The 26,133-nt window shown below is 36.9% G+C and overlaps 2 protein-coding genes across 6 annotated transcripts in view; one reads left to right on the forward strand and one right to left on the reverse strand.

The window, feature by feature from the left end:
• Window positions 1-9,232, reverse strand: part of LOC139975222 (transmembrane and coiled-coil domain-containing protein 3-like) — a 20,767-nt gene extending 11,535 nt beyond the window's left edge. For 2 of the 3 annotated variants that reach the window (XR_011795685.1, XM_071982954.1), the window contains exons 1-7: window positions 8,951-9,090; window positions 7,367-8,135; window positions 5,711-5,980; window positions 5,169-5,354; window positions 4,291-4,419; window positions 3,407-3,499; window positions 514-706 (exon numbers count right to left, since the gene is read on the reverse strand). Coding sequence is in view for 2 of the 3 variants with exons in the window: in XM_071982954.1 (XP_071839055.1) it covers window positions 514-706; window positions 3,407-3,499; window positions 4,291-4,419; window positions 5,169-5,354; window positions 5,711-5,980; window positions 7,367-7,750 (1,255 nt within the window). In the remaining variant the exon portion in view is untranslated. The other variant, XM_071982955.1, reaches the window with a different exon arrangement.
• LOC139975220 (gamma-tubulin complex component 3 homolog) overlaps window positions 9,044-26,133 on the forward strand; it is a 26,297-nt gene continuing 9,207 nt past the window's right edge. Inside the window, exons 1-16 of one of the 3 annotated variants that reach the window (XM_071982951.1) lie at window positions 9,044-9,103; window positions 10,344-10,428; window positions 10,806-10,854; window positions 12,319-12,380; window positions 12,905-12,972; window positions 13,333-13,410; window positions 14,694-14,835; window positions 15,753-15,810; window positions 17,010-17,194; window positions 18,313-18,431; window positions 18,964-19,158; window positions 21,964-22,093; window positions 22,885-23,051; window positions 23,981-24,091; window positions 24,918-25,032; window positions 25,879-26,006. In XM_071982951.1, the coding sequence (XP_071839052.1) occupies window positions 9,059-9,103; window positions 10,344-10,428; window positions 10,806-10,854; window positions 12,319-12,380; window positions 12,905-12,972; window positions 13,333-13,410; window positions 14,694-14,835; window positions 15,753-15,810; window positions 17,010-17,194; window positions 18,313-18,431; window positions 18,964-19,158; window positions 21,964-22,093; window positions 22,885-23,051; window positions 23,981-24,091; window positions 24,918-25,032; window positions 25,879-26,006 (1,737 nt within the window). In that variant the 5' untranslated portion in view covers window positions 9,044-9,058. Of the gene's footprint in view, window positions 9,104-9,358; window positions 9,520-10,343; window positions 10,429-10,805; window positions 10,855-12,318; window positions 12,381-12,904; window positions 12,973-13,332; window positions 13,411-14,693; window positions 14,836-15,752; window positions 15,811-17,009; window positions 17,195-18,312; window positions 18,432-18,963; window positions 19,159-21,963; window positions 22,094-22,884; window positions 23,052-23,980; window positions 24,092-24,917; window positions 25,033-25,878; window positions 26,007-26,133 lie in introns of those variants that run through there. The other 2 variants (XM_071982952.1, XM_071982953.1) reach the window with 2 other exon arrangements.

Consider the following 26,133-nt stretch of genomic DNA (forward strand, 5'->3'; position numbering starts at 1 on the left):
GAAGAAATATGCACCGAGTTGTGCCTCAAGCTAGCACAAACATTAAGTAGTTTCGACCAAATTCACACGTTCAACTAGTGGCCAGTGTAGCTGCACATGTATTGGCCTCTTCTGTATAACTAACTTTAATAAGGTTTCATTCCAAATAAATATATACATAATAATAGTAGTAAAGTTTTGTTGCGCCTTCCCAAAAAATTGGTAATTTATCGCTATAAAATAGTTAGAAAGCGGTATTTGTGTAATTTGTATTTGTTTGTGTGTTCTACACTTTGTATATTTCTAAATTTAAATTTTTCTGTTATATTTCTTTCTAATGTTTTAATTACACGATATGATCCATAATTTATTATACGATTTTGCTCTAAATTTGTACTTCAACATACGATTATCGCCATTATGTCATGAACTGTACATGATTAGGCCAATCGGAATGAACAGATTGAAACAACCTTCCGGTTGTCTGTGATCTTTTTTGACAAAACCAGAGCTGCCTCTTACATTACATCTCACCTTTTGCCATTTCCCTCTTAATACCAGATGAGCTGAGAAATTTGACTACTAACGGAGTACTGGACAGTGACAGACAGGCAGCCACGAATGCACTGTGTCTGGGAGTGATGTAGAGGAACGAACCACAGAGAACACAAAACAAGATCATGATGACGCTCAATGAGAGGCTACCGATCACAGAGACACGCCAAACCTAGACAGGAAAAAATAAAACAAAGAACATATTAAACACAAGGAAATACAATTTGAAACAAGCTTTAGGTATATGAATTATGCAACATTTGACTTAAAATTAGCAGAGGTCTGTAGAAAGTTAAGTTTTTTAAATTTAAATATTTGGATGTTGGAGGATTGTTTGTGTACAATTCTAGTGCATTTTCTACAATAAAATCACACATTTGCTCTATTCAAATGCCACAAAATATTTTGTCATACCAACAATACCACAATCAGCTCTTGCATAAATTGATATATGCTTAAAATACTTCTATGGCAATAACAACTTTCACCCAGACTTTTAACAGACCTGTATAATTAGGCTACAGGACAAGGCTCAGATTGATTTCAATATCACGGCAACACAAACAAATCAATTTTTGCACTGTGGGGGCTAATTGCAACAGCATACACACTGTAGTGTCTCTTTACTTGTCCTGGCCAGGTGTCGGTTTTGACATTGAATTTGAAAATTAAACAGGCTTACACTAAAAACCTTTTATTTATTTATATTTTTAATAAAGTCAACTTTACACATCTGTATTGACACTAAAATACAAAATTCTAATGTTCATATTTGCAGAGTGTATCTACGTAAGTGGGAGAGGATTGCAATAAGCACAACCAGCCAGCCAGCAGAAACAAAAAAAAAACATGATTGTGTAGAGATACAAATCTCACTTTGTATGTTTACATGCACATCTGTGTATAAAGAGGACATTTCACTCTGACGAAACGGTCAAGTTCTGTCCTTAGATATAACGAAAACCATGTCTAAGACAACCCACATCTAGACACAGTCCTTCTCAATAAAAAACAAAACAACAACAACAAAAAAGGCACCAAAACCACACATCTATGAAAGGCCCTTCTCAATAAGAAACACAGAAGAGAAACACCCACCAACACCACACACAGACAGAGAAGCCTTACAGTGTGAATGCAGGGTTGTTCACGGAATAATTCAGTGTTCACATTTTGTGCAGTAGTTAATGTTTTCTTTCTCCAGCACGGTGCATCACATACAATGGTACTCTGTACATACAAGATCTGACAATACATCTTTACATTTGTGCACCAATTTCACCCATTTCACGTAGTATTGTTGCTATGAGATACCAAATAAATTATTCCCTGCAATTACTGTATGTGTAAATACTACAGGCCTCTGTCAGGTTGTTACAAAGAGACAATCCAAACGAAACGTGTGCAGATTTTCAAGCACTGTGCCAAAAACAGAGACTGCAGCAGCTGCAGTACCCCCTGCAGCAAGGCTGAATCACTATCAGAGACTAGATAATAATCTCAGCGGACCAGCATCACATATTGTGTGAAACGTCAGTTCCAATCGTGTACAACAGACTGTACTGTACATGAGGTTACACATTACCCAGCTTGGCTGCGGGATGCTGCAGCCCAGCAGGGACAGATAATTGCCCTACACTGGGATGTGCTCACACTGGGCAGCACCGGGCGGCTGCGCCCAGCAGTTCTGAATGCCGCCCAGCACAAACAGTATTTTAAACATTTCCGCCCGGCACTTTTTTTATGATAATTTAACAAATTTACCATAACCAAAATCTGGGAGAATACATGGCACAGAATAGGAAAATAGCACCACCTAAGCATACTTCATGGGCAAAATTTGTTCAGTGGGGAGAGGGTATCCCACCCATGAAATCCCTCTCCCAGGGTGTGGATCACACTACCGCACAATCTGCCCGGCACTCAAATATTCCTGGGCACATCCCTGCTTACATGAGAACTAGGTCACCCTGTCAGGAAACACTCTGAAAACTGAGTTGAATTTTGGTACAGAGGAGATGGAGGATGATTTCAATAAATATACATTCGACAATAACAAACAATTCTTTCACACAAACCACTCTGGTTGAATATTGCAATAGAGTTAGAGTACTTCCAGAGAGGCCAGGTAAACAGATTGGATCAACAACACAAACTGTACTGTAAATAGCTTTTATTTACACTTCCCCTGAGTCTCCCCGCTTGATTTCATCAATCTATCATTAACATTTACGTTGTGCTTTCGTAAAGGCCTTCTGTAAACAACTCCATCACAGAAGTTAATCCTCAGTTGTGCAAATATTAAACGGTAGAATGCATATGGAAAGGTTACCAAAACTTCAGTACTAAATTGTGTGTGTGTACATTGGTTCTATATTCATGTACAAAACCAGATGGCATTTTGCAATTTACTTGAGTAAACAATTACAGATTTGATTTTGAGCTGATATCAAAAAGATCGAGGCAAGCTTTCACATCGGTTTAGGCAAAATTTATGTTGATATGATTTTCACAGTTCAGACCTAAACATCTGTTTTTTTAATTTGTTTATTTACAATCTCAATTCATGTTATTTTGCTGACTTTGTGAACTTTTTGCTATATCTATTTGAACATTTCTTCTTCAGTTCTGATTCTTATGTGTACATTCACACCTACCTGACATTTCAGTATGCTTCCCCTTCCAAAATATTAAAATATTATTATAATTTTTTTAACTCTAATTTCTCCCCATTGTTAGGTTGTTAGGAAAAGATAATAACATGGATAAATGTGTTTAGTAATCTTCTATGAACAATTTTCATTTGTGTAAAAAAAAAAAAAAAACACAAATATATTCATATTTTTGCAGTTATAAGAAATTTTTGCATTACCTTACGGATCTTTTCAGGCGAGAATTCTAAACCAACGGAGAAAAGAATCAGAAAGGCACCAAATTCTCCGATCGTTTCAATCTGAACAACGGCCTGTAGGTACAAAAAAGGTGACAGTTAGGGTGGACAAAGGCAACCTATCCTTTGTCTATATTATTTTCATTTAATTATAGCCATAGAAGGACTGTTCAAAAAAAATTCTGCTAGATATGAACAAGACCGCATAATAAAATCATAAAGCCTTCTGGCCTTTGCTGTCCAAAGATAATTTTCAAAGTTTTGATACATGCACGTTTTTCTCTTCATATTGCCAGTCTGGGCCACTAGCTCTCAAATCTATCGTTAAAAGAATAAAAGAGCAAATTTTCTACTACTCTATAACAAACACAGACAAGAAAATCTAAAATTAATCAAATTTCCATCTGATAGTATTGTGTACTAGCTAATCACTACCATGCTTCACTGATTTGCATCTATAGACCAGTTAAGGAGATTCCAGTCCGATAAGTCGATCAGACAACTGATATTTGCTACAAAGCAATCTAAGACTGAAAAGAATCTGACAATATTCTACTATTATGTAGATAACAACAAAATCTTTTGTCTTCTTGCTTTGCTCAAATATTTACTACTCAGAAACTGGCCTGGCAGTAATCATTGCCATATAAATGAACTATAAACGGAATTTTTAAAAAAAAACAATGAAAAGTTGGGAAGTGACTGAAATGGGGGCGGGAAGTGGGAGGGATGGGGGAAGGAGAAGGGCAAGGGGGAGGGGATGGAGGAGGGGGAAACAGAACTTGCAAGATCTTAGCAAAGTGGCAAAGAAGGAGCAGTGGGGAGTTGAGGGAGAATAAATAAATCAACAAGATTTCATGACTTACCTTGACCAAGTTAAAGCCATCTGAACCCACAAGCACACCGGCAATGATGTACCCGAACATGGCAGGAAGACCGATCGCCACGCAGAGCCAACCAATCACGACTGCTAAAACCACCACCAGAATTATATCCTGAATAGTCATGGAGAAAATCTTGCATTATGCATAGAAATAATGATACATCATCTGCACCCACTTATCCACACCCTCGCTAGGAAATATCGGATATATATAGGATATCGTATTGTTTTTGAAGGATATATATGTGGAACAAAGTGTGATAAGAAGGTGGCTTCCCTTGTTGTCTGATTCATATTAAATGAGGTATCTATTTACTATTATCATAGCTATGCTTAATTGTAAGGATGTGTCCCACAGAAAGTGCATTTCCAAGAAACAAGAACAAAACACACTTCCTAGATAAATCCTTCACAAAGAAGAACATTTTCTTATGGATATTTCTTAGTAAAGAGTGTGGAAAATTGGGTGAATTATGTAATGTTATTTAAGCAATTTTAAGGGCAATCTATCAACAAATTCAAAATATATAATCAACATTCATACTGTAAACCCCAATTTGCATGATTACTCACTCAGAGAATTATCTGTGTTTTTTCTATTAAGATAAATGTTCAACTGTTCTAAATTAAAAAAATGTTCTATATACTCACAAACACATAATAAATATGCAGAAATAAATATTTAAAACATGAGAAAGTCAAAGCAAACATTTTTGTTATTTAAAACAAAGGCTGAATGGTTGTGTTTTGGACTTTGCTTATAATTTGCACCAGGACAAAAGTTTTGAAAAAATATCATTTTTCAAATTTATCAAATAAAAATAGATAATTTGAAATTCTTGCAAATTGGCTATTATTTACCCACAAAAGATGATGATCTTCAAGAGGCATGGTGGTGTCTTTCGGTTTAGTCAGGATGTATTGGTTGTTGTTGGTATCTACCAGAATACTCATCTCTCTCTCCTCCTCCTTCTCAGAGTGGTTGGAACGGGAGAAGCGGGACAGCTCTTGCAGTCTTATGACCGCCTCTATATTTGAACCTTCGATCTGTAGGTTAGAGTTGGGAGCTACAGTATGGATTTATGTTCGGCGCAAAGATGAACGATTATTTGAAAAGACTACTGTAATTGTTCTCTACGAGAAAATTGTTCTCCATTGTTCTCTACGAGAAAACTATGAAGTATTCCATCACCCTTTTATAATGTATGGGCTTGACCCACCATCAATGAGTTAGCTAACATTGTTGACCCAACAACCACCCATATAAAGCCCCCTTCTAACATTCAAGCTAATTCAAGTTTTGTCACGGATATTGTGGATTGTGTATATATTGTATAAGCAAAGTTGTAATTTACGAGTCAAAATCTGAAGAAAATGAAAACGAAAGAATAAAAGAGAGTCACCTTCTTGGATTGGTCAAAGGCGTGCTCCAAGATACCGCTCTCTAATTTATCCGCTGCGACTGCTACCTCTTCCAGTACTTCGTCCAGCATGGCTTCTAATTTATTGTGGCTGGAGTTGGCCATTTTCAGATGTTCTTGGTACTGCAGCTGTAACTTCTCTACGGCCAACAGGTCGTTGTACTCTTGCTCCTCTTTCAATGTAGCAATCTTCAGAGCTTCCAATCTCTCGAGGCTACTCTCTTTCATATTGTTTACATCCTTATAATTTCCCTGTAAAAACAACAGCAAGATAACAACAATAAAAATAATTGGAAGGAAGGATTATTATGATAATAATAAATCAAGTTTCATTCCTATTTTGCAATTAAGGGTCTGGTGGGAATTTTTAAGCACTTCAGTGTGACTAGCAGTCAAGAAGTCAGACATGTATAATCTGACTTCAAAGTTAACTTTGTTGCACAGACTTGAGAAAACAGCTGTACGGAGGCCATTCCCAAACTTGCTACATGTATAAGCATCTGCTGTTCTGCTGTGATAAGCTCTATCCTTCTCTTATGTCCTAACAATTTAAATCAACTCTGAAGACGGGTCCATTTCTTGAACACACAACGACATCTTATTCTTATTGACTTTTACCTTTTTGTTATCTTACAGTATTCTTTGTCTGTTACTTGTCTTGGCCTTTCTCACTGTTGTTTCACTGCGCAGTAGGCGTCGTTTTGATGCATACCAGCGCATGACAAATGTTCATTATTATTATTAATATTTCATTATTATTATCATCATTATTATTATTATTATGTAAATTGAAACATCAGAAATGTTACCATGAATTCCAACCATGTCAAGCATCCAGCCCAGATCACAATAATTTCAGGGTAGGTAACTCATTTATAAAACTAGAAATATTTAACAGCTCACAGTACTTAGCAGGTCATCAGTAATGACAATTAAGCAAACACTCCTTAATTTAATCACATTTCAAGGATTAATCAACAAGAATATTATGATAGGAAAGGAAAGCTATTGAAGAACATCTGCCATTATGACAACACAGTCCACTTACTGAATCAATGGTTTACAAAGTCAAAATAGAATGAAATTCAACCAATCATATCTCAAGTTAAGAAGAAAAATTTAAAAGATGACCAGTTACTTGATTAATGAACATCCTCATAAGCAAACTTGCTGTCCCGGATGTGTAACTTAACCCTGGTCATTGGTAACTTGTCACGCCTACACACCAAAGTGTGCACAATACAAACAATCTCTCCTGGGGCACCACAGTGCACCACAGCCATGTGTCCCCTGGGGGACTTCCCATAGGAAGCAGCCACAAACCGGCGCACGCAACTATATTTACAAGTCACCTCGCAAGTCCCCATTTATACACCTGGGTGAAGAGAGAAAATGGAGATAAAGTGCCTTGCCCAAGGACACAGCGCAGTGATCTGGCCAGGGCTCGAACCTGTAATCCTTAGATCACAAGTCCACTGCCTTAACCACTTGACCACAACACCCTCTCGTTACATTGTGTACCACTGAAATGACACTTTCCTTCATGTGCAGTCATATTCCCTTATGCATTATTTTGCAAGCCAACAATCAACTGTCACATATATATATATACATGTATGAGAAAATTTGTCAACTCACGGTTAAAGCCCTCTTCAAACTAGCTATTGATGTAAATATAGAGTTTTCACTTTCATTCAGTTCCTTCTTAAAGATCTCAAAGGTGTGGATTTGAAACGCCCTCATCTCCGGGGTCAGATCTCTCTCGCTCTTGACTTTTTCAATCGACTGTTCCAATTTCCTAATGACTTTGGACTTGGTGTGAATCAGGGTTACGAGATGGTGGCAGGAATGGGTCAACCAATACATCATCTGGTTACTGGAAAATTGCTGGTCATTCTTACGCTTCAACGGAGAAATGTCTTTATTTTGTTTCGGTACTTGCTTGCCATTTGCACCAGAAGCTGGAATGACGACTGCAGTGATTGCGACAACAATCAAGAAAAATGACTTTGGGAAAGACATTCCGGTACAAATTACATCCTCCGATATCACAAGATAAACTTTCTTCTGCCAATTACAATTGTCACTTCAAGATAAGAGAGAGACGGTATCATAGAAACAGAAAAGTTAAATAAAAGTAATGTACGATCTTTCCAAAGGATCTAGCCATCAGAATATCTGGAATATAGTTTTCCAAAAAGAATTTTCCTTTCCACAGATGTGTGAGAGAAGTGATATCCTGTGCTTGTCATTTGACTAAGGTTCCCCTAGATAGATGTATATGTTCTTTGAATTTGGAGTGGTCTCCAAAACTTTGTTCACAAGAAAAAAATGTCACTGCATTTTTCACAAGAATAGCACACTGATGTAAAACTCTCCACAGGCATCACATCTTGTATTTCCTGAACTGAGAAAGAATAAAAAATGCCAGAAATAACTTCCAAGTTACGATCAAATGGAAGAGGGCAATAATGAAAAGTTAAAATGAGATTTTGAAACAACATCTAGTTAAATATTAATCTATTCTAACAATTTGGACACTTCTGAACAAGTGTGTTTTATGTTGCTTGGTCTTGCTAACGTTTCCAATACACTCACATTCATTCCGATTCCACCACAAAGTTAACTTACTTTCCTATCTCCTCTTAACTTATTCTCTCCTCTTCTAATTTAAGTCTATAGCATCAATAAGAAACCCCATGCTCCAGTGAAATTAATCTTGGTAATATGTTAATGTTTTTAAGAAATGATAACAAATATCCCACAAGGTAGTACTACTAAGGTTGAATAGCATGATTTTGTGACACTCATGTTCTAATCTGCTCTTTCAGTCACCTTTTCTGGATACAAAAGAAGACAACGCATAGCTAGCCTAGGCCAATCTGTATGATTGTGAAAGAACCAATCAATTTCCTGAACATATCCTGAAATGTAGCTACCACTTGCAACACTAGGTGGTAATTGGAGACCTATCATTAGAAACTAAGTAGGCTAATTCTGTTACCGGCTAAGTAAACTAATGGCAAAATAAAAAAAATGTGATGAAAATAAGAAAATAACTTTAGAAACAAGTTAAATAAGAAAGTTCTACAGGCTGAAAACATCAGAAATATTTTTAAATGATATGGAGTAACAGTAACCTAGGCTAAAGCTTATGCACAGGGCTAGCCCTATATGCCCGTGTTTCTTAATCATTCTTATGTTATAGTTAGGTCTACTAACCAAAGTGTCAGTACTACTTAGCCCGACGTTGGAGTTGTTTCAATGTCAGTGCTTTCTCGCACAAACACAATTAACTGCCTCGTGGAGTAACGATAAAATACTGAATCTATGAACCATGAAAACAAAACACACAAGATAATATGTTACCACTTGGTAAAAATTGCTAGCCTTTGGTTCACGCTTAGGCCTAGTCGAAACATTGAACAGATTGTATAGCCTGCTATCGTTGGGTTCTGCTTGGTGTAACTTGTTCGGTGTAAGTTACGCGTGTAGAGCCTGACATTGATAATAGTGAGTTGGCAAAGATATCGCGCAATAGGTTCATGCTAATTTATAGGCTCGAGTGTTCGTGCAAATGGTAATTTCAATTCCATGGCGCGAATATAACTGTACTATATATACATGTAACGTTACTTCAGTTATTTACAAAAGAAAAAGATTAGCCTACTAGTACTATCCCCAGGAATCCCAGGTTGAGTCGAATGTCATAAAACGCTATCAACAGAGGATGATTTTCTAGATGTGAATTGATCATGTGCTACAATTGATGCTCGTAAAACGGATAAAGTGTAATATAAGTAGCCTATTTGGTTATTTACGTGTTTTGTTTGTACTTGTACTACTAGTCAGTCTGACAGAGATTGTACTGTAGTGTCTACTCAGGTTCAGGCCTACGTTAGGCCTAGCCTAGGGCCTAACTAAGTAATAGAAATTACTATAGTATTATGCCCTAGCATATGCCTCAACTTGGCCGTTATTATTTATGTGACATTTAGTAGTGTCATGTCTAGCTTGGGGAGGATACTAAAGTGGGGCTATAATTAGGCTACCTACGTTGTCACTACATTTGTGTTGAATGTAAGCAATTTGGAAGAAACCCTGATTTTTTTTTTTTGGTTTGGTGGAGGGTTGAACAGTCTATAGGCTAGCCTGGGCCTAAAAATCTTTAATGTCCAGTGATATATGCTTTAACAGGGCTTAATACCACATTAAATAGGCCTTGCATAGGCCTATTAGGTATATTTTATATTTCAACTTTTGTGTAGCAGTTTTGAAGACTGAAATTTGCCCATAATAAGTAATAAAATACTAGGCTATACAGTTCCTAGAAGTGTCACTGTGTGTATATCAATTTGACATTTTGACAATAGGTGCTACCGGATAAATTATTCCCTGCCTATATCGTAAAAGCACATTTTGGGACCTTTGATTGCAAAATTGTTGCAATTTTGCCTTCATGTAGCCCCCAATTGAAAGTCCCAATTGCCCAGGGGATAACTTTTGAAATACCACACAAAGGTGTTCTGTTATCACTGTCATGTATCTAGGCATGTGTTTTCAGGCCTACTTGTATATGTCTCTTCTTCAAGTTCTTGTTCCTTGTTCTGCCCAGATGGCTGCTCAGAATGCCAGTGTACAAAACAGCCCTGCAGCTCTTTTAAACCAACTTGTGAAAGCAGTTTTAAACGAAGATGAGGGTAAGCTTCATATGTTTTAAGATTGTTTAGAGGAAAACCTATTTCTGTTATAATTTAGTTGCTGGTTTTAATGACAGTAATTCTTATTACTTTTTTGTTTTAAACTGTTTTTTTTCAAGCCTATATGACACTATTCAAAATAAAAACAAGATGTTTGGCCTTGCCCAACCATTAGAGATTCTCAGAATAGTGTAATTTGTTTTGTGGATGTAAAAACTGTTTTCAGAATGTTCATTAAACTTCATGACTTGAGGAATGGACATGGTGTATGTTTATATATTTCTCACCATGCAGAAATTATCAGTTCGGCCCTACATTTTTTTTTGGTTGTTTATGTTACTGTACACATTGGTTTTTCTGATTATTTTGTCTTCCAGGCTGTGATGTCTCCCAACATTTCCAGTTTGCTCTGAGAATCATAAGCAGGTAAAACAACCATAGAGTCTCACACTTGCTGGACACCAAAATTTCCTACTTGAATGGGGAAAAGGACAGAGATTTGAATGGATGTTTTTCTTTAAAGTGATTCATTAAAATGTTTTGAAGAAATTTTGTTACCAACTATGATAGAAAGATCTAAAATGAATTTTTAGCCCCGTTCTTGCAATAATCTCCCCATAATCTGTGAAGTTTACTGTAGGAAAATGTATCTCTTAATATTTCTGGACACAGCCATGAAACTGCACAGAAGGTAATTACCATTTTGTTTCAACTAGCCACATGTAGTTACTAAGTTGGGATAGTTCTCATAGTAAACCAGTTTGCTGAGTGATAAATAACATCGTCTTCAGGTGTCTTCATGATCCGGCTCCTCCTTCTTTAACAGAACTTATCACTCTTCGCAAAGCTCGTCCAGGGTTACGTTCTTCATCTACTGACTTGGGCATTGTCCTCGATATTCCAGTAACTAAACGTAAAACATTTAAAGACAGATCGTTTCCAGTCGCAGCCCCCATGACTTGCAATAGCTTACCTGATTTTCTTTGAAATATTCATAGTTTTGAACGATTCAAGCGTGAATTAAAAATTCACCTCTTCAAGAAAGCATTTTATTTAGACATTTCTTGACTGTATCAACTTTTTGTACTGTTTGTATTTATTATTATAATTTTTTGTACAGCGCCGCTGAATTCACTTTTTCTTTGCAGATATCATGCGCTTTATAACATAAGTTGATAAACAAAACATCACATCACATGACTCAAGCAGCATCAGGAAATGGTTTTCAGGAAAATAGGCCCTTGAAATAATATGGCTGTCATGTTACCCAGTAAAGATACACTGTGTGGAAAAGTGCAAAAGAATTAATAAACATTCCACAAGATATTAAGGGGTGAAAATGATAGAGAACATTTTTTTTAAAGAAGTCTCTGAAGTGACTATTTTCATCTTATGGTTACATTTGAAAATTGTCATTCTGTTAATTATCTATAAAAGCATTTTAATAATGGTTTCAATTAATTCTGCTTTAGTGGCAGACAAAAAGTTCCATCTTACTTGGATTGTTTGGTCTGTGAAGATGTTTTTTTTAATAGTTTTTATAACAGTAGGGATAGAGGAAAGTACTGAATACGGTCTCATCCATGTGCAAGGATTGCATCAGTAGTAAAGAGCAGTAACAAATGAGGGGAAACTGTCCAGAACATGTCCATGTCTGTAAGCCAGTTGGACGTAGTCCATTGTACTACTATTTCACATATTTGTGTAAATATGTTTACAAGAAGCTTGCAGAAGAATGTTTTTTTAACTTGCATTTGTCCGCAAAGTACAGATTAGTATCATTAGTCGACATCTTGTCATAATAAACTTTTCTGTGTTTTATATTTATTTCATTTCTTGACTCTCGTTGAATGATGAATTGTGCAATTTGTTTCCTTCTCCTTATTACAGCAATTTTGCACCATCGGTGGAACAAGATGAGTTCCATGTTTCCGAGAAAATCAAGAGAAAATGTAAGTGTATTGCTAGCTTTGGTATTAACTTGGCAGTAAGTCTGCAATTTTGAACTGATGAACGTGCGATAGTTATTATTATATTAGGACTAATATGGGCCGGTGGTTAATGCATGGGGGGGGGGGGGAGGATTGAAACTGTGTTGTGAAGCACATACAAAGTAATTACAAAAGTTTGTGGTTCAGAGTATTTGACAATGATCAATGGTAATTAATGTACAATTGGAACCACTCTTTTAAGTGAAGTTGAAGATTGAAAAGATATTTTTGGTTTAGCTTGCGAAGCTTTGTGTGAAGGCTTCTCGTCAGTTCTTACTTGCAAACAAACAGCCGAACTTGGACAGATAATTTGAGAAGAATGTTTTCCATATCAAATTTTGATAGGTGAATTGTAATTATTCAGAGAAGATAACATTTTCAAGAAGAAATTAATGTTCTTTGTGAAACATCAACATTTGATTTTTTCTCAAGAGAGGGTCTGTTATGGTGATTTTAAATCCATTTCCAATAAATTTTCTTGGCAGTGGCTCGAGAAGGTCGTGAAAGCGATGCAGCATATTTCTCAGAACTGCACAGAAAGTTGCAAGCACAGGTAATATTCTGCTAGCTAATTAAGCAGCTTAATTATTTTTAATTAATTAATGGTCGTCACGTTACGGGACAAATCTTGAATTATCTGTATTAAATGTATCGGTTAATTAAAACTGAAAAGAATTATTCTTAATTTTTAATTCAAGTCAAAACAACAGACGTGGGTCAATGGAAGAGACCGGATTCCTTGTTTTGAAGGCATAACTAATTCAATGCTGGAAATGTCTCCATAAAAACTTGTGTAGACAAACAAGGGTGATTCATTACATTGCTGTTGCAGTATCTTTAATTTTGGGCAAACTGGATCCTTTAGAAAGATACATGAAAAATTTTGCTAATTTTTGTTTTTCACGCTTTTCAGGGGAAGCTACAGAACCGATGGTCAATACTGTATTTACTCCTGAGTTTGGCAAGTAATCAGAAAGATGAAAAAGCTAAGGTATGTTTTGTTCTTACATGCAAGTTTGGTTGTTAATTGAAAACTTATTGTACCATATCAAATTATCGCAGCATCGTCGATATAGACAGAAATCCTGTTTTGTTACTTGTCATGATCGAAACTTATTGCAATAACAAGGCTACCCAAAGCTTTTTGTTATTCTCTTGATAATTGTTGACTTGTACAGTTCTGGTGTATTACCTATTTTTTATTTTCTGTCTAGATTTCTCTGTAAAACTTACTTGAAATCTTTTCCGTCTTTTATTTTACACAAATTTAACTACGTTCCAAGTATGGATGTATTAATCTTGATTCTGAGAAATTATTTTGTTTGTGTGAACTATGTACTTTCTGCAAGAGGTTGAAATATAGAATAAAAATATGACAAAAAAAAATGTAACAAAATAAAATTCTTATAAATCACATTTCCTGGTACATTTCAGACAAATCTTTATCGTCGCTCATAGGCAAACGTTTCTCTTTCGCAAATTGGTCGATGAATGATGTTAAAACAGAATTTGTGCTTATTTGATAATTCCAACATTCCACCATTTGTCTAATCTTAAAGTAGACACATGCCCAACCATTATCTTCAAATAGCTTACACGACATAGATATTTGTGAAAGATTAACTTCCCCCAAAACAGCTAAGAAAAAATCTAGCTCTGTTTGTGAGATATCCTAACTTAAAAAAGTCTGTCTCTAGAACCTTACACTTTCTCTTTGTTATCATTTCATATTTTCAAGATAAAATGTTAACTGTGTTGATTCTGTTAACCAATACCATCATTAGGTCATGTAAGAAGCTGCAATATTTTAAGATTCAGCACTTGCAAAAAGCCTATCTCTATTACAACAAATAAATATTCTAATAATTAATAAAAAAGAGACAAAAATTAATGATTTTCATATTTAGACTTGATCAAGTCTTCAGCCTTGTATATGAAGGAACGTTAAACCTTTGATATCTCCCAAATGGAATCAGATTTTTCGTAGCCGTTTGGGAAAGTTGTTCATGACAGTTATCTATATCACCCAGAATTAAAATGATAGCTGGCTTGATGTATCCTGTCTGTGGAGATGGTGAGGGAAGAAGGAGAGGAGGGGGGGGGAATGGGGGGGTGGAATTGTTCATGAGAGTTATCTTCATTGTATAGACCAATATTCAATTCATGATAGGGTTTGTCCCTTCATTAAATTTACATAAATTCAGATGAAACATGGAAATTACAAATTCCTGTAATATGTCTTGTTTTGTGTTACAAATAAACATTCCCCTTCAGCCTTCCAGTGCCAGTATATTTGGGAGAGGGTTACCCAACCTGGCCACTTCCACTCCATTCGTTCCACGAAATGTTCATCAGACGCCAGGAATCTCTGAGTTTAGCTCTGGCTCCAATGTTATTACACAGAGTAGTGGAATAGGTAAGTTGAGATGTCTTCAAGTCTGTTCTGTTGTTCATATCTTGGCATTTAAGCCAAATATTGAGGGCTTGCAGTCATGCCAAGAATAGGGTGCTTTAGAAAATACAGGTTAAGGTGCTTGATGTGAAGTTTGGGAACTATATGACAAAAGATGTCGTCTTCAGTAAATGCGAACTAAATTTCAAATACTGCTAGTGATCGTCTCATGGTACCGCTATGATCTGCAGTCAGAGACCAGAGCTTGTCTCAAGGAACTAGATAGGATTGATAGGATAGCGCCCTCTGTTGACTTGGCAAGGCGTGGCTGATATGTATATTTATATACTTTCCAACTTATTACAATTTCAAATATATATGTATTCATTGGCCTTGGTCGTTTATTTCCATTTCATTTAACAAAGTCTGTTCATAGTATCTATTTCAAAATTCAGCCTCAGGATTCACAAATGATTTCGAGTTGGTTAGCATCATGATTGACCCCTAGAGAAAGGTAAAAATATGAACAGAACTGATATTGTTCGATACAGGTGACAAACCCCTACAGTGGAATTACGACCTTCCTTACCAGTTTCGTACCTCTGGACATACAATCAGCGTCCATAGCCTAGTGGTTAGGGTGTCCGCATATAAAGTGGGAGGCCTGGGTTCGAATACCGGGGGAGGGTGGAAGTTTTTCCACTGTTTGGGATTTTCCAACTCATTGCAATTTCAAATATCAATTATGTGGTGATATGTGGAACGAGTAACCAAAACTAAACTTGACTAAACTTGACTTTGTTATTTCATACCCTTGCACCCCATGCCTTCCTCAAAAGGCAATCAGAAATGAATGTAGAATTCAGAGACATGGGTGGATGCTTGGTTTCTTATCTACTTTGTCCATGAAAGAGTCTGCAAGCTTTCTTTTCCTTTTGCAGGCAGTGGTATCAGCAATATTTCAGGGACAACACCAACACCCCACTCTTATGCTCCAGGGTAAGAATTTTGTCCTTAATACCCCCAACTGGAACTCTTTGAGTTAATTACTGTCTGAAATCTGCTCTAATTCTGATGAGCTATGAGTAAATATCAATAAATAAGTGAATGCTTTGACATGGTAGCTATTACACGAGTTTTGGATTATTTACACAAATGCACAAACAAAATCAAAGTACCCTGTAGAATATTCTTTTGAGGAGGTAAGTAGCATACCAGCAGTAACTGCTTCAATCCACCTCACCCTTCCTCCCACACCCTCCCCCTTTAACCAACTCCCTCCCCTCTACACCGGAATAATTGTCAAAACAGTAGATGAATGGCATGAAATCAATCGTCGAAAGGTAAAAAACATTTTGTCAACCAATCTGTTGTAGATAAAAGATGACGTTTAAATAACTTCTTGTCTTTGTTGCGGCAGAGTTAGCTTTTTCTCTCCCCTAAAATATTTTGCCAACCAATCTGTTGTAGATAAAAGGTGACGTTAAAATAACTTCTTATGCCTTCATTGTGGCAGAGTTAGCTTTATCTCTCCCCTAAAACATTTTGTCAACCAATCTGTTGTAGATAGAGATGACATTTAAATAACTTCTTATGTCTTCATTGTGGCAGAGTTAGCTTTATCTCTCCCCTAAAACATTTTGCCAACCAGTCTGTTGTAGATAAAAGATGACGTTAAAATAACTTCTTATGCCTTCATTGTGGCAGAGTTAGCTTTATCTCTCCCTTAAAACAAGAAAAATGCTACAACTTTTATGGTGTGTTAATATGTAGACTATTAAGGTAGCCTAACAGTATCACCTCGGTTTAATGTAGTATCATATCATAAGGTGGGGGGGGGGGGTGGGCTCACAGTTCTTTAATTTAGAGCACCTAATACATACAGCAACTGAGTAATATTATCGTCAGTCTATTAACTGTTTTTCCTCATATGCAGCTCATGTAACAATCAGCTGTTGGTATTGTACTTCTTGTAGTATCATATCATAAGGTGGGGGGGGGGGGTGGGCTCACAGTTCTTTAATTTAGAGCACCTAATACATACAGCAACTGAGTAATATTATCGTCAGTCTATTAACTGTTTTTCCTCATATGCAGCTCATGTAACAATCAGCTGTTGGTATTGTACTTCTGAGTCCCTTCCTTTACACCTTACTAGGTACCTTACAACGCCCTTTTTGATTCCTTTCCTTTACTAGGTACCTTACCACACCAGGTATGACCTTTGGACCCAATCCTCAGTCGGTAGGAAGTCAACTCGCTCAGATGCTGGTCGGGGACACTGGATCTAAAACCGCCCAATCAAAGTTGGTCCCTTCTTCCAAAGTTCAAAGGTCAAATGTTACAAAGCAGGGAATGTCATCTTCTCCGATGGAAGAGAACAGTAAGTTTTTTCGAAGAGTTTTTAAATGTATAAAAATAGAAGAAAAACAAACTTGTCTATAAAGTACAGTTAGGTGACACTGTAATGTTAACTTATAAGAACGTTTGTCTGTAATGTTTGCATTATGCTGTTGCATTGAATATTAGGCTGCATTGCTAGCCCATCCTGTAGGAAGGGCCTGCATAGCGGTTTTCCATTGTGTCAAGAATTAGGTATTCTGGGAAGCTGTTGGTATAGCGACGAAAGTCAAGTACCTATTGAGTCATGCTGTACTCATGCACTGCAGCTTTGTTTACCGAACAATTGTTTACAATAGTTAGGAATAAATTAGGGATTTCAAATCCGTCCTGAATTTCTGTCCATATTTGAGGAAATTTTCACATCACCCTTTGAAAAGTATATATGGAAAGAAGGTAGACTGCAGACTTTTTCTTTCACCCCTCCAGACCTCTTGACCTTATGACACTATTGGACCTCTTGACCTTATAACACTATTGGACCTCTTGACCTTATGACACTATTGGACCTCTTGACCTATATGACGCTATTGGACCTCTTGACCTTATGACACTACTGGACCTCTTGACCTTATGACACTATTGGACCTCTTGACCTTATGACACTATTGGACCTCTTGACCTTATGACACTATTGGACCTCTTGACCTTATGACACTATTGGACCTTTTGACCTTATGACACTATTGGACCTCTTGACCTTATGACACTATTGGACCTTTTGACCTATATGACACTATTGGACCTCTTGACCTTATGACACTATTGGACCTCTACCTTATGACACTATTGGAATATGTTCGATTTTTATGGCTAAATCTGGCAAATCCAGTATCCAGTCAGCTTAGAAATGCCAAATCCGGTGGGTGCACCAGACAATAAATTGGTACCTTTGATTCAAAGAAATCTCTCGCAAACATTTTCGTCCAACATGAATCGTTGAGTGGGGGGGTGGGTGGGTGGTGGGAAGTGGGCATTATTTCATGATTATTGCAGATATAACTTTGATGATTTAATATTACTAACACACACAGTTGACAAAAATGATATGAGTACAGGAGAATAGGTTACTGTAAGTTCTAATGCTTCCTTTTCTTGCAGCCTCGTTTGAGGTCACAGAAGAGGTCATAGTTCGTGACCTTGTTTACGTTTTCCAAGGCATCGAAGGCAAATACATCAAGTATAACTACAGTGAAGATGCTTTCAGACTAGACTCACAGGTGTGTAGATGTTTAGAAATGAGTTCAAATTTTAAATATTATCCTTCATATTATGATATGATATATGGATTGCAGTTCAGCACTCTCAACTAAACACTCCCTTCGCCATCTCCTACCAACTTTGATGATGACCCAGATGATTGAGGATGTTAGTTTTGTAACTTTATAAGTTATATATCTTACGTCATGCCATCAATTGCGCAGTAACAAGTGAAATAGAGGGGGGTATTAAAGAATGGTAGGTACATCATTGCAGCAACGTCTCCTGCATTCCAGTTTATCAAAGAGGTCAAGATGATTGCATCTTTCACTACTTTTGTTTCTTTGTCTTTAAATAATCTATCGGACCTTTCCACATTATTTTTTCTTTCTTTTTCCCTTTTGGTTTTAATTTATTACTGACATTATACAACCCTACTGTACTTTGCACCCATTCACTGTTTGTGAACTCATATATTCTCTCCCCAAATTATTATTACAGCAGTTAATTTCTGTGAACCAGTTGAAAAGAGTCTTTGTTTAATCTCGTCAGGTCGGAATTCCACGTCCAACAAGAGATCTCGTTCACAAGCTGGCTGAGCTTGGGTGGCTGTTTCTAAAAGTGAAAAAATATGTTGAGAAGAGAAGCCAAGATAAAGCTTTCGGATTGGTCGGCCAAAGCTTCACAGCGGCCTTGCAACAAGAATTAACAGAATATTACCGCCTATTGGCTGTTTTAGAAGCCCAGGTAAATGTTTATTCATCAGCAGTCCGGCTTCCACTTCCCGCTTCCTAACCCTGACTTCATTCTGTTATAAATGCAACTTAGGAAATAACTCTGATTTGTTTCTAAAGCCGCATTTTGTGTTGACTGTAATATTTGTACATAATTGGATAACAGTATTGGGCAGGTCCAAGCTATTGTATCCCTAGAAGCCAAATTTCAAACTTTACTGAAGCACCCTAAATGTGGTGTCATGTTAAAGCTGAATTATTGAAGTTTCAGATTTTCATAATTTTCTTTAATTGTTTTGACTATTCGAACAATTACAGCCAGCTAATTTGCATAAATTCAAATTGCAGTGTGACGTACGGGACATTTGGAATCTTATTTCCCTGCCAGCAATATGAACTTATTGAATATAAGTTATGTGGGACATGATACACCCTTCCTTCCAATAATTTTGACATATTAGGTTTGGGGGTTCATCAATTAAATATGCTAATTAGCTAGTGTCCAAATACTGATGTCCCGTACGTCACAATTTTCAGCACTTTTTTTCAAGTTTTGATATGGACGAACAATTTTTTTTGGTGATATTCTGTAAAGTTCTAATTAAGAACATTGTTCAACAAAATCCATCCCAAAAAAATTGAAAAAATATTCATAGCAAATCTAATTATCAAAATTAAAAATGTGACGTACGGGACAAAATGTGACGTACGGGACATAGTGTGGGGAAACCCTGTATTTATACATAATAAACATGCATGGGCTCCAATGGGGACCTCTACTGGAAACCTTCAAATGCTTACAAGTTTATTTTGTTGAAAGATGGTAGTTGCAACTTATAATCCCTGCATGCCTGAAGAGCACAACATGGCTTCAAATAAACCATTGACTGATGACCACCAACAGCCCAGGTGTTGTTCAATATACTATCGGGAAGTCAATTGTGTGTGTGTGTGGGATACAGAATCATCTACAATGCTATTCAACATTGACATTGAATGAGGACGACTTCAAGAATGTTGAGTTTGCATTTCAACATTTCGTTGGCCTATTGTGAAGTGTGACTATCATGATTGTGCAACAATGTTCTTGAGTCCTGAACTTAGATAGTAGACATTGAGATTTTTAGTTACAAGTGTAGAGTTTTGCTCGCCCAATTTTTGCAGAGGACAATCACTCATGAGTTTGTTCAATAATCAGTATTAGGTCTATAGAGTTTTCTTTGTTGTACTAGTTTCATAGATGGACATTACATTGAGGTTACTGTGGACATTTTGATATGTTTTGAATGGGATGGATCATATTTCAACTTCAGGGTCAATAGTGGGTAGTATGATACAGTGTTGTACAGTATATATACCGAAACAGTTTTGCCCCAAAACTTGCATCTTGAATCATTCGTGGTCTAACAAAGCTAGAATTGATGTTATGAGTATTTGGTCTGGTAACCAGTATTAGGTCTATAGAGTTTTCTTTGTTGTACTAGTTTCATAGATGGACATTATGTGGATGTTACTGTGGACATTTTGGTATATTTTGAATGGGATGGATCATATTTCAACTTCAGGGTCAATTGTGGGGAGTATGATACAGTGTTGTACAGTATATACCGAGACAGTTTTGCACCAAAACTTGCATCTTGGATCATTTGTGGTCTAACAAAGCTAAAATTGATGTTATGAGTATTTGATGAATGTGTAGAGTAGATTTATACTTTACGCATTCCATGTTTTATGTAGTGGAATGATCTCACAAGTACAGTCACTGCTCTTTTCGATCCCTGAAAGAAGGAAATATGGCATTAAATTACCAATGACATTGTTCTGGCATATCCAAATTAATGTTTTTATGTAGAAATCAGCTTGTTATGATATATTCAGGAATAAATATATGAGTTTTCATAGTCAATTTTTATTTGGACAAATTGTCCCGTACGTCACATGTCCCATACGTCACAGGACAATTTTCATTTGTGTAATCACTGAACTGGAATGGCTTCATATTTTTTTTCTAATGTGTTACAGTTTAGCCCTTGGAAGGTTAGGCTATTCACTAGTTATAACAGCTTGATCACTGCCCTCCCAATTTCAGAGGGATTTCAGCTTTGCTCTTTAGCAAGAAAAACACAAAATTCTCTGGTCCCGTACGTCACACTGTACATTAATTAAGATGGGACCTAATTAAAGCAAGTGTTGGAAATCTTCATGAGTTTGTAATAAAGTAGCAGCAATAACAAATATGAAAACCTGACAAAGTTTCTGGAAAATAGATTTTTTATAGCTTTTAGACACATTTAAGTCTCTGAAATGTCCCGTACGTCACAGTGCAAATAGCTTGGACCTGCCCTATTTGGTCCTGAGGACTATTTATGAACAATGACTTGGATTCTCCTGGTCAACAGATTTCAAATGCAGAAATATTTGTGTAGCACAAGTTTTAAAGGAAGGGGTCAATGATACAATTTTTTATAAAACCATTGAAGTTTGCCCTAATTTCATCTTTCCTGCTGCAAGGTCGTGTCAGAAAAAGGTACAGCTTTTCATTGGGTTTGGTGGTAAAGTATGCTACCGCCTGGGAAATTCAAAGCAAGAAAGCATCTTTAGCGGTGACACCTTAGCTTGCAAAGACAGAAGCCAAACTGGAAATTGTTACCAAGTTTAATTAGAGTCGTGATAAATGTTCATCTTTCTCTCCCCCCCCCCCCCATTTTTCTTGAAATACATCAGAGCTTGACACCTGGTATATCTATGATAAGTAAGAAACTGAAACACATTCAAATTTGGCTCTTATTTTGTCGCCATATTTTTTTTTCTTCAACAGCAGCAGGAGCCAGAGGACGGATTTGAAGTAAATTCTGCTAGCGCCCTCACTCTACTCCAGCTGAACGTTTGGACATTCGATCCTCTGAACCGAATGAAGTGGTTAGCCATCCTAGTCGATGGTTGTAAAAGTGAGTTTCATGCCGAGGTGTAAAGAGTTGTCACAAAGAGGAACCCGGATTTACAAAGAAATACTAATTAATACTATGTTCGGTAGTAACAACATTTCAGTTGGTTGAAAAAGAAAGGGGGGGGGGGGGGAATTGATATTAAATAATACTAGATGTGAAACTGTCACATGGGTTTACTTAAGGAGCCGAAACTTCTCCTGTTGGGTCACTCTTTAAACTGCTCTTCGGCTCTGTTATTAGTAATGTAGAGGAATAGTACTCATTGATGGGTTATGAGTTAGTGATATCCAAGGATGGGGTGGATCAGAGGGGAGGGGGGGGTATTGGAACATTCAGGTATAGCCTCAACATTAAGGCTGATGGCACCATGAACTGGTCCTTTAATGTTGGTTGTCGATAATGGATAACGATCTAAAGTTATATGAAGATGGGGTTTGAAAGAAATTTAGGTTTTGGAAAAGTTCACATGAATTATTGAAAGAGAGTAGGAGGGTGGGGTTGAGTTCAGGGAAAGGGGAGGGAATATTCATCAGGAATAACAGAGATCAATTTAATGAAATGTGGGAGAAGAAATGAAGGCAACCCAGGTGGGGGGAGGGGGTGGGCTGTAGGCTGTGGGTGGAGCGGGTGTGGTAGGGAAGAAGAGATGAAGTGGACGATTGAGTGAGATGAAGGCACAGTGTGACACAGTGTTAACAATCAGTTTACTAATCAGCACCAACAAAGAATCGTTGATTGTGATTTGATTCTGTGGTTTGGAATACAAAAAATATTTGATATTACTTTTTAAGATAAGAAAGGCGGTGCTCTTGCGTCTGCGATTCACTCGTACACCTTCCACGGAGACGGCTCCGTACAGAAGCTGATCAATCACATCCTGAAGCTGGTCGCATTCCCTCTGCGTCAGATGATGGACAAATGGATCTACGATGGATTGTTGGCAGATAAATACCACGAGGTAACTACTTATATTAAGTACGATTGTGTTCAGGGTAGTTTTCTAACTTCGTCAGGATAATTAACTTGAATTTAATGGAGACAAAACTACCACTAATAATGATGATGATAATAATAACATTAACAATAATATTTGTAATATTAATACTAGTAGTAGTAACAGCAATAGTAGTGGTAGCTTCGCTGGAAGACGCTTTCCTTATCTAAGCAACCGCATAGGTATATGGGATATAATGCGAAATGGCTTATAACGTACACTTTACGTCTGGGTGGCTATGCAATTTTAATACACTTGTAGCTCATTTTGGATATTTTTATTTTTTTTTTATAATTTGGAAGACCATTTCAAATAGGAAACGGTGGGTTTCTCCTGGCAGAGAAACTCACCCTTACTTTAGCCGGCCAGGGATCGAACCCACGACCTCCCAGATTCTAGGTTTCATTGCTTCTAATGCCTCCCCTCTTCATCCCACTCAAACCAGAGCACTAAGAGTTACTCAAATGAGCTGGATATTTCAGATAGGAAAGTTGATTGTTATTTAAAGTCCTCTACCGTTCAACCAATAATTTGTCTTGGGCTAGAACCATTGTTCTCTTTGCTTAATGGTTGACGTTAAATGGATATAGTATCCCAAGATTTCTGCCTTTTGAAGCCCTCTTCTTTCCACTCTGAAGTTTTCACAACTTATAACAGCGATGGTGAAAAGTTGGGGCTTCTAAAAGCCAGACCAGACACCAAATGGAGCCAAAAATTGACTTGTTTCCATTCAACCAATAGCCACAAAACAACATACAATTTCTTTTATTCTTCTTCTTTTATAAGACTGCTGTTTGTCCCAAAGGGCCATGCATCAGTGTGTAATATAAAGGGGTGATCTGAATTATCCGATCTGGGCAACGTTAAATTGTAAATCTTTATTTCCTCCAAAGTTCTTTGTGGCAGCCGATCCTTCCGTTAAAGAGGAGAAGCTCTGGCACAAGAAGTACACGCTGAGGAAATCAATGCTGCCCTCCTTCATCTCAATGGACCAGGCCCGACAGGTAAACCAATCATCTGCTTGTTCACTTTTGCCGAACGGTGCCTTGATTTATAATCCCTCGATGAGGTTTCCAAAAGGCACCGTTTCCTGGGAGTTGTTTATATGGGGATCCATTGAGCTCTCATTGAACTCAGTGTATCAGGCTTGCAAATGCATTGTTTAAAGAATTATTGGGAGGGGATGGATGGTGCCCCTAAAAACTGGATTGATCAGGCAGGCAGATAAGGGCATTTCTCTGAACATTCCCCATAATGGTTCATTGTGCCTTTATTCAACGCAATTGATGGAGCAGGCAGGTAAGGCTTTTCTCTGAACATTCCCCATAATGGTGTGTTGTGCCTTTATTCAACACAATTGATAGAACAGGCAGGTTAAGGGCATTTTTCAGAGCATTTTTCATGATGGTCCATTATGCCTTTATTCAACCCGATTGATTTGGGCAGGCCGGCTGATAAGGGCATTTCTCATTTTTAGTGAGAGACTTGCTTGCCTGCATTAAACAGCTCTGTGTGGTTATGGGTATCAGTGATACTGCAATTTATTTTACAAACATATTTCATGAATTAGACAAGTTTGAGTCAACCATGATGAATACCTCAGAATATAAGTGATTTTTTGTCAATTTCACCTACCATTCCATGTTTGTATTTTCATGGATGTTAAAATATACTAAAATTGTTTAACTCATGTATCATCCAGTTTTGACTTCTAGACAAAGTTGAGTTAACTGAGTGAAAAACCTGTTTATTTTGGTCACATCACCATATCATTTTTGTTCCATGCTCGGTTGAACGACTTGGCTTAATTGTATAAATTTCGGTTTTCAGATTCTCCTGATTGGGAAATCCATCAACTTCCTGAAACAAGTCTGCAAGGATAATTCTCCTATCACAGGCAAAGGCTCTGATGACATCGTAGAGAAATATAGCAAATATGAGAATAGTAAGTACTAGCAGTTTTTTGTTAATGTTTTATGGTAACATTATATTCACTACCTTGAAATACATTCTAATGTTGATGTATATGTTTGGCAAAACTGAATGAAGTATATTGTAACAGAACCATGCGAAAGTCAACTCTTGGTAAATTATATCTACATTGCTAAGTGATGTTCACTCCAATTGGACTTTGGACAAACACAGATTAAAAATATGAGGAAGATTAAACTTTCGGGAAAATTCTCTGATTTACTATTCTGGATGATGAATCAATGGTCACAGAAGCTGTGACCCTGTGGTCTAGTAGCCTAGCATTCAAAGTGTGGTTCATGACCCTTTTTTGAGGTTGCCAAAAAATATATTGAGGGTGGCCAGAAAGTCTGAAATGGAAAGGGTTAGGGTTACTGGACGAGATTATATGTAGTGAGACAGATGGAACCTTTCTAAAGACACTGAATTTCTGTTGCATCACAAATGACCTTAATTACTTCGTTTTCATAGGTTTGTTCGTTTCGTTTTGTTTCGGTTATTTGTGTTTTCTACAAAATGAAATAGTACAAGTCGCAAAAAATAAGGAAAGTAAAAACTGAAGAAAACCCGGAGGGGCTTCGTCGAAGAGTTTCACTCCCTAAAAGACTGATAAGGAAAAGTCAAATCAGAATAATATTGCAAAAACAATGAACAGAGGAATTGAAAAGAAAGTAAAACAGCTAGTTGTGTAAGAAATGTTCTCAATGGTATTAGATTGCGATACTGTTGATTCAACAAGAACTACCGGTTAACAGTAGTCATTTCAATGAATGTAATGTCATAGAGACAATATTTAATACCTAAATGTATTTGTTTCCAGCGGAAATATTCCTAGACAAAGACTTTGACGGGAAATTTCAGAAAGTCATCGACAAGGCTTATCAGGACACAAGCAAGAAACTGTTGGACGTTCTCCATCAAAGATTTAAGTTTCTGGATCATCTTAAGGTAAGTGCATTTTTGCCTGTTTTTCTCCTGTTTTCCATGGCCATTCTTTACCAGTTTTCCCTGGGTATTCTTTCAAAAATCATGAACTAATTATGGATATAACTTAAGCCGGTTAGTAATTACTTTC

The sequence above is a fragment of the Apostichopus japonicus genome, chromosome 10, assembly GCF_037975245.1.
Source record: "Apostichopus japonicus isolate 1M-3 chromosome 10, ASM3797524v1, whole genome shotgun sequence".
NCBI classification, from domain to species: domain Eukaryota; kingdom Metazoa; phylum Echinodermata; class Holothuroidea; order Aspidochirotida; family Stichopodidae; genus Apostichopus; species Apostichopus japonicus.